At 39.9% G+C, this 14411-nt stretch overlaps 1 protein-coding gene across 2 annotated transcripts in view; it reads left to right on the forward strand.

Annotated features, from left to right (window-relative positions):
• Window positions 1-14411, forward strand: part of SLC9A4 (solute carrier family 9 member A4) — a 102389-nt gene that overhangs the window by 43035 nt on the left and 44943 nt on the right. For both annotated transcript variants that reach the window (XM_077296656.1, XM_077296655.1), the window contains exons 5-7: window positions 5704-5906; window positions 9661-9747; window positions 11356-11426. In XM_077296656.1, coding sequence (XP_077152771.1) covers window positions 5704-5906; window positions 9661-9747; window positions 11356-11426 — 361 coding nt within the window. The remainder of the gene's footprint in view (window positions 1-5703; window positions 5907-9660; window positions 9748-11355; window positions 11427-14411) is intronic.

Here is a 14411-nt window from a genome sequence, read left to right on the forward strand (position 1 = left end):
GCAGCAGGCCTTCATGGTAAAATAGCTGCAAGGAAACCACTGCTAAGGACAGGCAACATGCAGAAGATACTTTTTTGGGCTAAAGAACACAAGGAATGGACATTAGACCAGTGGAAATCTGTGCTTTGTTCTGATGAGTCCAAATTTGAGATCTTTGGTTCCTACCACGATCTCTTTGTGCGATGCAGAAAAGGTGAATGGATGAACTCTACATGCCTGGTTCCCACCGTGAAGCATGGAGGAGGAGGTGTGATGGTGTGGGGGTGCTTTGGATTTATTCAAAATTGAAGGCATACTGAACCAGCATGGCTACCACAGCATCTTTCAGCGGCATGCTATTCCATCCGGTTTGCGTTTAGTTGGACCATCATTTATTTTTCAACAGGACAATGACCCCAAACACACCTCCAGGCTGTGTAAGGGCTATTTGACCAAAAAGGAGAGTGATTGGGTGCTACGCCAGATGACCTGGCCTCCACAATCACCAGACCTGAACCCAATTGAGATGGTTTGGGGTGAGCTGGACCGCAGAGTGAAGGCAAAAGGGCCAACAAGTGCTAAGCATCTCTGGGAACTCCTTCAAGATTGTTGGAAGACCATTTCTGACTACCTCTTGAAGCTCATCAAGAGAATGCCAAGAGTGTGCAAAGCAGTCATCAAAGCAAAAGGTGGTTACTTTGAAGTACTTAGAATATAAGACATATTTTCAGCACTTTCCCTGGTTTACCAGTTTACAAAAAAATTTCCACACAATCGTAGTCCATCAAACCCGGCGTAGTCCAGCGAATGGAAACCTGAAAAGAAAAAACACATAAAACACAGACAAATAAAAAAAGACAATTTGCCACGTTTACCACTTTATTAACCCTTTTCTGCCATCAGACGTACTATTCCATCCATGTGACCTGGGACTTAATCCCTATGGACAGAATAGTACGTCCAGTGCGATCAGCCTTACTCCCGGGGGGAGCGCGTCTGATCGTGGCCGAGTGTCTGCTGAGTCTCACAGCTGACACCCGGCACTTTAACCGCTGGAACACTGCAATCAAAAATGATCGCAGCGTTTCGGGAGCAGCCTAGGGCTATCAGCCCTGACAGCTTCTCTGCCTTTGGATCAGAGACCCCGCAGCATGCTGCGGGGTCCCGATCACTCCCATGGTAACCCAATGTCATCATGATGACATCCGGGTTACTAGAGCTGAGAGACTTCCTGTCATGTGCAGTGCATGTCATGAAGTCTCTAAGGTCAGTGTGCACAGAGTGCAGTGCTGACAGCTTATATGGCATGCAGATCTGCATGCTATAGGAGCGATCAGCCTGCACAAAATGATTGTCCCATAGTGGGACACAGTGTAAAAGTAAGAATGAATTTAAAAAAAATTAAATAATTGTAAAAATATTAAGCAAATAATAATAAAAAAATCAATGTTTATTATTCCATCAATAAATAAATATTTGAATTAAAAAAATCTAAACAATAAAAGTACACATATTTAGTATTGCCGCATCCGTAAAGACCCAACCTATAAAACTAAAACTGTCCCACTAGTTAACCCGTTTAATGAACACCATTAAAAAAAACAAGGCAAAAAAACAATACTTTATCATCATCCCGCCAAACAAAAAGTGGAATAGCATGTGATCAAAAAGACTGATATAAATAAACGTGGTACTGTTGAAAACATCATCTTGTCCCGCAAAATCCCCCATACAGCTCCATCACTAGAAAAATAAAAAAAAGTTATAGCTGTCAGAATAAAGAGATGCAAAAATAATTATTTTTTATATAAAAGTTTTTATTGTATAAAAGCGGCAAAACATAAAAAAATTTAAATGAGGTATCACTGTCATCGTACTGACCCGAAGAATAAAACTTCATCATCAATTTTAACACACGCAGAACAGTATAAACGCGCCCCCAAAAAAGAAATTCATGAATTGCTGGTTTATGTTCATCCTGGTACCAATAAAAACATCAACTGGTTCCGCAAAAAACAAAACCTCACATGACTCTGTGGGTCAAAAAATGGAAAAATTATAGCTCTCAAAATGTGGTGGTGATGCAAAAACTATTTTTTGCAATAAAAATCGTCTTTTAGTGTGTGACAGCTGCTAAACATAAAAACCCGCTATAAAAATCTGCTATAAATAGTAAATCAAACCCCCCTTAGTTAGGGAAAAATAATAAAATAAAAAAAATGTATTTTTATTTTCCAATTAGGGTTAGGGCAAAAGTTAAGGTTAGGGTCGGGGCTAAAGTTGTCACGGGAGACCTAGGTAGGCAAAAGCTAACAACCCGGGCCCCTGCGATTTCCCTTAGACTAGGGAAACCCTGACTGACCCTCTCCCAGAGTTTACACTGATGGTGTGCATGTCTGGACCTCCATCCTCACCCTGTCTCCTGTTTCAACCCTAAGCTGAAACCGCCACCCACCACCCAGTGAGGAGACCACACCAATATCCACAGTTAGCACAGACAAGGATAACGGAAAATATACACCACGACGCAGTCACACAGGAATACACTATAAATGCTCAGGGCAAAACAAATACAAATATAGGAAGGAGAAAATATGACAAAGGGAAATACACCACCAGATACAAAACTTTTTCTCCTAGACCACCACTCCAGACCGAGATAACCAAGCACAAGACAGAAGCTATAATCGGCGACGCCCAATGTTCAGCAGAACTATGTATAGGCAGTGGGCGTGACCCAGCTTCCAATCCGAGTACCAGCTAAATTAACCCCGGACCAGCTAGATAGAATCTAGCCGACACCGCTGAGCGCATAGTGGACAGAAGCGGAATTACCGCTGTCTGTCGGACGCCCTAGTGTGAACAGCGTCCGACATGACAAAAGTTAGGGTTAGGCCTAAAGTTGGGGTTAGGGTTTGGATGAAATTTATGGTTGGGATTAGGGTTAGGGTTGAGATTAGGGTTGGGGTGTGTCAGGGTTAGGGGTGTGGTTAGGGTTGGGATTAGGGTTAGGGGTGTGATTAGAGTTGGGGTTAGGGTAAAGGGTGTGTTCAGGTTAGGGGTGTGGTTAGGGTTATGGTTGGGATTAGGGTTAGGGGTGTGTTGGGGTTAGACAGTTAGAGGAGTTAGGAGTTAGAATTGGGGGTTTCCACTGTTTAGGCATATCAGGGGCTCTCCAAATGCGACATGGCATCCGATCTCAATTGCAGCCAATTTTGCGCTGAAAAAATCAAATGGTGCTCCCTCCATACTGAGCTCTGCCGTGCTCCCAAACAGTGGTTTACCCCCATATATGGGGCATCAGCATACTCAGGACAAATTGGACAATAACTTTTGGGGTCCAATTTCTCCTGTTACCCTTGGGAAAATAAAAAATTGGGAGCTAAAAAATCATTTTGTGGAAAAAAATGATTTTTTATTTTTATGGCTCTACATTATAAGCTTCTATGAAGCACTTGGGGGTTCAAAGTGCTCACCACACATCTAGATAATTCCTTAGGGGGCCTACATTCCAAAATGTTGTCACTTCTGGGGGTTTCCACTGTTTAGGCACATCAGGGCCTCTCCAAACGCGACCTGGCGTCCGATCTCAATTCCACTCAATTTTGTGTTGAAAAGTCAATAGACGCTCCTTCCCTTCCGAGCTCTGCCATGCGCTCAAACAGTGGTTTACCCTCACATATCGGGTATCAGTGTACTCAGGACAAATGGTGCAACAACTTTTTGGGGTCCAATTTCTCCTGTTACCTATGATAAAATAAAACAGATTGGATCTGAAGTAAATTTTTTGTGAAAAAATTAAATGTTCATTTTTTTTAAACATTCCAAAAATTCCTGTGAAGCACCTGAGGGGTTGATATTCTTCTTGAATGTAGTTTTGAGTACCTTGAGGGGTGCAATTTTTAGAATGGTGTAACTTTTCAGTATTTTCTATCATATAGACCCCTCAAAGAGACTTCAAATGTGATGTGGTCTATAAAAAATGGTGTTGTAAAAATGAGAAATCGCTGGTCAAATTTTAACCTTTATAACTCCCTAGCAAAAAAAAATGTTGGTTCCAAAATTGTGCTGATGTAAAGTAGACCTGTGGGAAATTTTAGTTATTAAGTATTTTGTGTGACATATCTCTGCGATTTAAGGGCATGAAAATTCAAATTTGGAAAATTGCAAAATTTTCAAAATTTTCGCCAAATTTCTGTTTTTTTTTTTCACAAACAATGAAATTGTACCACTATGAAGCACAATATGTCATGAGAAAACATTGTCAGAATCACTGGGATCTGTTGAAGCGTTCCAGAGTTATGACCTCATAAAGGGACATTGGTCAGAATTGTAAAAATTGGCCTGGTCATTAACGTGCAAACCACCCTTGGGGGTAAAGGGGTTAAAAAAAAAGTTCCCGCGCAGGTCCAATGTAGCCCACCAATTCCAATGTAGCCCAAGCGAATCCAGCAAACTCCATCAAATCCAAAGACTATGGAGCTTCATTCTGAGGCTCTATAGTATTTGCAACAGCGACTGCTGGGTTGCGATGCGCTGCGGGAGATCCGGTGGCTCTGAACAGCGGTGATGTCATTAACGTTACCACTCTTCAGAGTCACTGGGTCTATCTAAAAATAGACAAGCAAGAGCATCTCCAGGGTAAGGTGGGTGCAGAGCCTCCCTGCCAAAAACCAAACCATCCAGATAAAAAGTAACGGATGTACTGTAGGTAGCACACAAAGCAACATGGCAAAAAATTCCCAAAAAACAGTGATTAGCCCATAGTGGCTGTAGCAAAGTTTTGGTTCTGAACTATGAACCTTTCTCAAGCAGTGATCAGATACAAATGCCATATATTTAAAGGCAAAGTGATTAGAAAGGTGATTATGCAATGTTATAAAAAATACAAAAAAAATATATGCAAGATGAATAAACAAAATTCAGATGCATTACCATGTGTATATACAGTACATTAAAAATACCAGTAAGTCAAGCTATTATACTATCACAGTGTATAGAAAAAGTACAGCAGTGCTTAATTATGTAGGTAAATACCAGGTGAAAAAAATCACAATAATTAAAAATATTTCTCAGATGACTAACGCTATAGGTTACAGGAACATCTATATAACAAAACTGCCGTATTCTGCATCCTAATTAGCCCATTGCACATGTCATAACAAAAGGCAGGTGTGCTATGCAATTTCTCACATGCACAATGATGATTGATGTCACTAGCACCATCTTGGAAAAGGTTTGTTAGCGCTGAGAAGAACCAAAACGTTGCCGGTCACTGTGGGCTAATAAACCACAGTTTTTTTACCATATTGATTGGTGTGCTACCTCCATTCGTTACTTTTTATCTATCTACTTATCTATCTATCTCATATTTATCTATCTATCAAAGGTGTCTGTGGTTAAAATAAATTTTAAACAACATCATAAAAAATTATTTTAGAATAGACCGCGGTCAATGGAACCAAGATCATGGTTGATACAGCAACTAGTTGTTAAATATTTGTAGCTACATGAATGTGGAAAATTTAAAATTAATTTTTATAATTACTTATTACTTACTTTACTGAATAGTAAAATATATCTATATGTATATATTTATTTTCAGAAGAACATTAAAATTTATGAAAAGTCTGTATACTATAATGTGTGAATAATGCTGTCTCTTTGTGTTTATACCTTTATTTTTAATAATGCCTTGTTTTTTCCCTTTTCTTTAAACTGCAGGTGTATTTATGTTGTTCTACATAATAAACAAATTCCGGACATATCCATTTACTTTTAAAGACCAGTTCATCATTGCTTACAGTGGTTTACGGGGCGCCAGTAGCTTTTCACTTGTGTTTTTGCTGCCAATTCTATTAATTCCTAGAAAGAAAATGTTTATCACTTCAACAATTGTCGTAATATATTTCACAGTATTTATCATGGTAAGGATATTATTTATATATCACTAAATATACAGTATACAATACTGTGCAAACGTTTTAGGCAGGAGTGAAGAAAATCCTGCAAAGAATCCTTTTAAAAATAGATGTGTTAATAGTTTATTTTGATTAATTTTGATTGGGCAGCATGTATCAGCTGTCAAGCCATGTGCACTATAAAAACGTGATAAAAACGCGAAAAAAACGCTAACATATGCCTCCTATTATTTTAAGTGTATTCCGCATTTTTTGTGCAAATGTAGCCTTTTTTTCCGCGAAAAAATCGCATCGCGGAAAAAAAAGCAACATGTTCATTAAAATGCGGAATTGCAGGGGATTCCGCACACCTAGGGGTCCATTGATCTGCTTACTTCCCGCACGGCTGTGCCCACGATGCGGGAAGTAAGCAGATTATGTGCGGTTGGTACCCAGGGTGGAGGAGAGGAGACTCTCCTCCACGGACTGGGCACCATATAAGTGGTCAAAAAATAAGAATTAAAATAAAAAACAGTCCTATACTCACCCTCGATGTCTTCCCGCCTCCACTGCATGCTGTCGCTTCGGTTCCTGTAGCTGGTGTGCGGTGAAAGACCTGCCGATGACGTCACTGTCCTGTGATTGGTCGTGAGCGGTCATGTGACCGCTCACGTGACCGTGACGTCACGGAAGGTCCTGTGCGCACAGACCAGCTATAGGAAGAGGAACGGACGCCGGTGAGGAGATGTCTGGGTGAGTATAAGCATTTTTTTATTTTTTTTTATTATTTTTAAACATTCTATCTTTTACTATAGATGCTGCATAAGCTGCATCTATAGTAAAAAGTTGGTCACACTTGTCAAATGCTATGTTTGACAAGTGTGACCAACCTGTCAGTCAGTTTTCCAAGCGATGCTACAGATCGCTTGGAAAACTTTAGCATTCTGCAAGCTAATTACGCTTGCAGAATGCTAAAAAAACGCGAAAAAAACGGAAAAAAAATGCAAAAAAAAAAATGCGGATTTCTTGCAGAAAATTTCCGGTTTTCTTCAGGAAATTTCTGCAAGAAATCCGCAACGTGTGCACATACCCTCAGGTTCACTTTAAGAACTGTCTTCAGCATATAGGAGAACAATGAGTCCAGGCAGTGATTCAGTGATTATATATACAGTACAGACCAAAAGTTTGGACACACCTTCTCATTTAAAGATTTTTCTGTATTTTCTGTATTTTTCTGTATTTTCATGAATTTTCATTCACTATGAAAATTGTCCATTCACACTGAAGGCATCAAAACTATGAATTAACACATGTGGAATTATATACCTTTTGCTTTGATGACTGCTTTGCACACTCTTGGCATTCTCTTGATGAGCTTCAAGAGGTAGTCACTGGGAATGGTTTTCGCTTCACAGGTGTGCCCTGTCAGGTTTAATAAGTGGGATTTCTTGCCTTATAAATGGTGTTGAGACCATCAGATGTGTTGCGCAGAAGTCTGGTGGATACATAGCTTATAGTCCTTCTGAATAGACTGTTAGAATTTGTATTATGGCAAGAAAAAAGCAGCTAAGTAAAGAAAAACGAGTGGCCATCATAACTTTAAAAAATGAAGGTCAGTCAGTCCGAAAAATTGGGAAAACTTTGAAAGTGTCCCCAAGTGCAGTGGCAAAAACCATCAAGCGCTACAAAGAACCTGGCTCACATGAGGACCGCCCCAGGAAAGGAAGACCAAGAGTCACCTCTGCTTCTGAGGATAAGTTTCTCCGAGTCACCAGCCTCAGAAATCGCAGGTTAGCAGCAGCTCAGATTAGAGACCAGGTTAATGCCACACAGAGTTCTAGCAGCAGACACATCTCTACAACAACTGTTAAGAGGAGACTTTGTGCAGCAGGCCTTCATAGTAAAATAGCTGCTAGGAAACCATTGCTAAGGACAGGCAACGAGCATAAGAGACTTGTTTGGGCTAAAGAACACAAGGAATGGACATTAGGCTAGTGGAAATCTGTGCTTTGGTCTGATGAGTCCAAATTTAAGATCTTTGGTTCCAACCACCATGTCTTTGTGCGATGCAGAAAAGGTGAATGGATGGACTCTGCATTATTATTATTATTATTATTATTTATTTATATAGCACCATTGGTTCCATGGTGCTGTACATGAGAAGGGGTTACATACAAGTTACAGATATCACTTACAGTAAACAAACTAACAATGACAGACTGATACAGAGGGGCGAGGACCCTGCCCTTGCGGGCTTACATTCTACAGGATTATGGGGAAGGAGACAGTAGGTTGGGGGTTGCAGGAGCTCCAGTGTTGTTGAGGCGGTAGCTTCGGTAGTGATTAGGAGGCAGCGGGGTCAGTGCAGGCTGTAGGCTTTCCTGAAGAGATGAGTTTTCAGGTTCCGTCTGAAGGATCCGACTGTGGTTGATAGTCGGACGTGTTGGGGCAGAGAGTTCCAGAGGATGGGGGATATTCGGGAGAAGTCTTGGAGGCGATTAGATGAGGAGCGAATAAGTGTGGAGGAGAGAAGGAGATCTTGGGAGGACCGGAGATTACGTGAGGGAAGATATCGGGAGATTAGTTCAGAGATATATGGAGGAGACAGGTTATGGATGGCTTTGTAGGTCAGTATTAGTAATTTGAACTGGATACGCTGAGGGAATGGGAGCCAGTGGAGAGATTTGCACAGGGGGGAAGCGAAGGAGTAGCGAGGAGAGAGATGGATTAGTCGGGCAGCAGAGTTAAGGATGGACTGGAGAGGTGCAAGGGTGTTAGCAGGGAGGCCGCAGAAAAGGATGTTGCAGTAGTCAAGGCGGGAGATGATGAGGGCATGCACAAGCATTTTAGTAGATTGAGGGTTGAGGAAAGGACGGATTCTGGAGATATTTTTGAGCTGCATGCCTGGTTCCCACCGTGAAGCATGGAGGAGGAGTTGTGATGGTGTGGGGAGCTTTGCTGGTGAGACTGTTGGGGATTTATTCAAAATTGAAGGCATACTGAACCAGCATGGCTACCACAGCATCTTTCAGCGGCATGCTATTCCATCCGTTTTGCGTTTAGTTGGACCATCATTTATTTTTCAACAGGACAATGACCCCAAACACACCTCCAAGCTGTGTAAGGGCTATTTGACCAAGAAGGAGAGTAATGGGGTGCTATGCCAGATGACCTGGCCTCCACAGTCACCAAGACCTGAACCCAAACGAGATGGTTTGGGGTGAGCTGGACCGCAGAGTGAAGGCAAAAGGGCCAACAAGTGCTAAGCATCTCTGGGAACTCCTTCAAGATTGTTGGAAGACCATTCCAGGTGACTACCTCTTGAATCTCATCAAGAGAATGCCAAGAGTGTGCAAAGCAGTCATCAAAGCAAAAGGTGGCTACTTTGAAGAACCTAGAATATAAGACATAATTTCAGTTATTTCACACTTTTTTGTTAAGTATATAATTCCACATGTGTTAATTCATAGTTTTGAGGCCTTCAGTGTGAATATACAATTTCCATATTCATGAAAATACAGAAAAATCTTTAAATGAGAAGGTGTGTCCAAACTTTTGGTTTGTACTGTACATACACAAGGATTTGCAGTTAGTTCTGCAATAAGTTTGGAACAGTGAGGTCCTACAAATGTGTGAAATCATATCTAGACGAATTGATGATTTGATGCATCTTTTCCACACCTGCCTTAAAAATGTGCACAGTACCATGTATGAATATGCATTACATACAACATATATATATATTATATATAACACAAAATGTATGTTCATTTTAATACAGGGAATAACAATTGGACCATTAGTTAGATTTCTAGATGTGAAAAAAACTTCCCGAGAAGAAACAGTTAACCAAGAGATTCATACGCGGGTAAGTATTATACAATAATATACTCTTATGTTTATATATAAGATAATATACCCACTAGGAAGTCACTGAGTTCTATGGCCAGTTAAAAACAGAGGGCTGCTGCATGAAGAGTACATGGAATAAACAAAAAATTCCAAAGTGACTCATAGAGATATGCATACATCGTCTTGTCCCAGTCTCTCTGGTACTGACCCAGCTTGTTTAATTTAATCCCTCGCCTTGCTCCACCGGTCAGCATCTACTCTTGAGGTAGAAGTTCAAAAAGCTAATGCTGGATATCAAAATAAAGGTTAATGGGAATCTACCAGTAGGATCAAGCTAAGCCACCTACATGGGCATGCAGGTCACAGAAAGTTGAATAAACTGACACCTTGATAGCTGCAATATGATGTCTTATTCTAGAGAAATCTATATTTTTCTGAGATACTTTTCAGCTGTTAAGATCTATGGGTCAGACACAGATATGCATAAGAAACTGCCTCCATGCCTTATTTTAAATGAAAGGGTGCAACATCGGTGTGAAACATGTAATCACTGACACTTTAACTCATATTCAAACACAGCCCTACAATGATATCAAAGCTAACACAGTATAGCAGAGCTAACATAGCACAGCAGGAGGGGACTTTGTCTTATTTCAATCACATTTGGAATTGTCCTTTTATAGTGCTGTCCGCTCTGCTGCAGATTCCCTCATCATAACCAACACAGTACAGCAGAGTACAGTTGAACCTTATCTCATTACCAACCCAAGAAACATATGTGCATTTATATTTTCACAGTCCTGTCAGCTCTGCTTTACTCCCCCCACCCCACTCTCACACACATACACACTGGCTGTCTGTGAGATGGAAGCTGAAGAACTGTGAGAGGATAAATGCACTTGTTTGTTGTGTTTGTAATGAGACAAGTTCAATGGTAATGCCCCCTTCATTTTAAATAATCTCTGCAGACAAAATTCTCAAGTAGATCTGTGTCTGACCCATAGATCTCTCTCCTTACCTGCAAGCTTGACAGGTCTCTTCCTATATGTGTATAAGAAGAGGAAGAAACTATCATGGACACTCTCAATTGATTGGTCTCCATGTTCCCATGTCATTTCTAAATTAAGGGTGCAATTCAGTAAGACTAGTGTTGTCAAGTCTTAATGAATGGGCTTGCTAAAGTACAATGTGCCTAAATCATTAGGAGGCACAGCGCTTAATTAATTAGCTGAATTATCTCTTAACTGGCATGTACCTTTGCCAGAAATGTCACTCCATTCCTGAACTGGAGTACAGTTTGGAGTAAGTCATGCCTTTAGTGGCGTAACTGTTCATGAATTTGACGGACGGACGTAGCTACACCCTGTCCTGCCCATGCTCCTCCCGTATTGGTGCAGCTAGTCGATATTATCGTAAAAACAACTTATGAGTTGCCCAAAAATATTGTAACTTGTTAAGATGTTTTATGAAAGCCCACTTTGTGTTGGCAGGTTCTAATACTTTATATATGAAATTTAGAAAATAATAACGGTATTTTTTTGTCTACAAAAGACAACATTTTTTGACAAGACGGTTATATTAATAATATATATCTACGTTTGTCCCTTCCTCATTACTTGTTTAGCTAATGGATCACTTGAAAGCAGGAATTGCAGATATATGTGGCCACTGGGGACACTATCAAATGAGAGAGAAGTAAGTATTTTTAATATAGAAAGATTTTCCCTGCTAATACAAGTGGTGTTCAAAAGTCCTGCATAGGCATAGGATAAATTGATTTTTCAAGTTTTAAACATTTTCTGTCTAATATCTTCGATGCTAATATGACATATTATATATGGTTTTGTTCAGAATACAATTTTGCATTCTCTCCCTGTAATATTTTTATCTTTTGAAGCAGTTATGCCTGAAATTATTGCAACAATATGGGAATTGAAAACACAACTAAATATTGTACAGCTTCAGATCCAAAATTAGCCAATCACAGATGAGGTTCTTGTGACCAATCATAACCTGGATATGGCAGCCAATCACATTGCATCACATCTGCTGCTTTGTTTGTTTGTTTTATCTGTTGGTCTATCTAGTGAATCATACTGTAGAGGTTTATGATGGGAGCCTTCAGATTTTTGTCAGCGGAGGATCGTGTGCAAGTTGTGGTGCTACATAAAGAGGGTTATACTGGCCCCCAGATCGCAAGGAAGGTTGGCTGTAATCAGAGTACAGTCGTAAGAATTTTGCAGAAACATAAGCAGCTTGGAATTACCCAGGACAGGCCCAGATCTGGTCGGCCCAGAAAGTCAACTAAAAGGGAGGATAGAGTACTGATAAGAACATCCCTTTCCAATGGAAAGCTCACCTCTTCTCAGCTTCTGCGAGAATGGCAAGAAAAGTGCAATATTGAGGTAGCAACATCAAATGTTAGGAAGAGATGTTTGGAAGCAGGATTGAGAGGGTGCAAGGCCCGAAAGAAGCCATTGATGACAGCCATACAAAGACAAAGGCGAAAACTGTGGGCATTGAAGTATTTAAAATGGAGGAAGGAGGAGTGGGAAAAAGTGCTATTTAGTGATGAAAGCACTTTTTGCATTTTAGGAAATGATGGCAAGTCTTATGTGAGAAGGTTCCCACATGAAGAGTACAAGCCAGAGTGTTTGAGCTTCTCTGTGAAACATCCGATGAAAGTAATGGTCTGGGGCTGTATGGCAGCCAATGGTGTTGGAAGAACAAGGTGGCTACTATTGACTGGCCAGCTCAGTCCCCGGACCTCAATCCAATTGAAAATTTGTGGCACAAGGTATCATTTGAGATATCTAGAAAACAGCCAACGACCAAGAGTGAGTTGATTGAGGCTCTGATACAGGCCTGGAACCACATCATCACTCGTGAACATCTGCAGAAGCTTGTTCACTCAATGCCACAGAGATGCAAGCTGGTGCTCAAGAGCAAAGGCTGGACAATAAAGTATTAGAAGCTAAAGATGCACTCAAAAGGCCCTTTTCAGGACTCTGAATTAAATAAAAAATAATAAATCTTAAAAAGTAAAATTTAAGTCTGTGTGAACTTGCATTGGAAGTAAATGAACTTAGAAACCTGTTCACTGTTCTACACACTGTACTGGTGTAGATATGGTTATGCTGTAAAAAAAAATTATCAAAAATGCGCATACCATAACAATTTATACACTTGGGACATTCAAAAATGAGTATGGCATACAATGAGGGATTACAAAAATATATATGTTCCACCAGTTTAACTGTAGAGATGCAGAAGTATGAAACATATAGTTTTCTTCACGCCTATGCAGGACTTTTGAACACGATTGTAAGTATTTTACTTTTTAAATAAGAGATGTTGGTGACAAGTTTTTTCCAATATTACTGTATACATCTATTTCAGTCCAATAGTGCACAGACATGGAAAGATATTGTTTTGTTTGTCCGCTCACCAAAAATATAGCATATAGAATAATGCTATTTAGTCCGAGAACATCATGAGGAGCATTATATTTCTATACAATGGATTTACTGCTAATTCACGTATTGTACTTTGCTTTTCATTTTGATCTATTGTCAAAAGTTCCCCCACAAGGCATCTGTGATTCTTTTCCTTTAGCAAAAACTGTTTATTTGACCTAAATTTCTAAATCTAAACTTTCACTTTATATAAAAATAATATTTATTCATGTGATTGTGGTTGGGGTTACATATAGAGGTTTCTCATCCAACAGATGCAGTAATTGACAAGAATTCCTGTACAAATAAATTCATTAGAGAATTTGTGTAATTTTAGCGCCTTATTTATTTCAGAAATCTTAATTTTAGTTTCACGTACTTGGCTTCTTGCTGTAGTTTTAAAGTGAACCTGACATCTGATACATGAGACCCAATCCATGTTTCAGATGCTGGTTACATGATTTCAGCCATGTATGTTTGACTCTGAGGCAAACTTTATAATCTGCCAGGGACCAAGCTGCACGAAAGACTAGTCTGACAGGCGGGTGCACGGTACCATTGCTCTGCTGTAGACAGATCTCTTCCTATACACGTACACAGGAAGAGAACTGTCAGTCCCTGTCAGCAGGAAGAAAAAAACACAAAAATTGAGCTTAACTTGAGTTGGTACACATGCAGAAGTTAAGCGCATGTTCACATTGGCCACAAAACATTAAAACCTACAAGAGAAAAACCCTGATGTAACTATGTAAAAAAAGCAAAAGTGCATTTAAATAACACAGAGTTTTTAGTAATACTGTTTTTTGATAAAAAAATAGTGCAAAAGCCATCCCACTGCGTCAAGGTAACTCTGATCGGGTCAGTCCTACACTGTCTAATATTAAAACCTTACCATGTGTCAATGTTGACCTCAGTGAGAATAAGGGCAGACAAAAGGACTGGGCCCAACCAGTGAAACACCAGACTGGGGAAGCCTTATATACAATCTCTAACTCAGAAACAGGGAGGCCACAACCCGGTTTGCACAGAATGCAACAATATAAAGAAAAAAAGCACAAAAATTGAGCTTAACTTAAGTTGGTACACATGCAAGAGTTAAACACATGTTCACAGTGGCCACAAAACATTAAAACCTACAAGAGAAAAAGTAAGCAAAAACCCTGATATAACTAAGTAAAAAAGCAAAAGTGCATTTAAATAACAAGAGTTTTTAGTAATACTGTTT

The sequence above is a fragment of the Ranitomeya variabilis genome, chromosome 3 (genome assembly GCF_051348905.1).
Source record: "Ranitomeya variabilis isolate aRanVar5 chromosome 3, aRanVar5.hap1, whole genome shotgun sequence".
Classification (NCBI taxonomy): Eukaryota; Metazoa; Chordata; class Amphibia; order Anura; family Dendrobatidae; genus Ranitomeya; species Ranitomeya variabilis.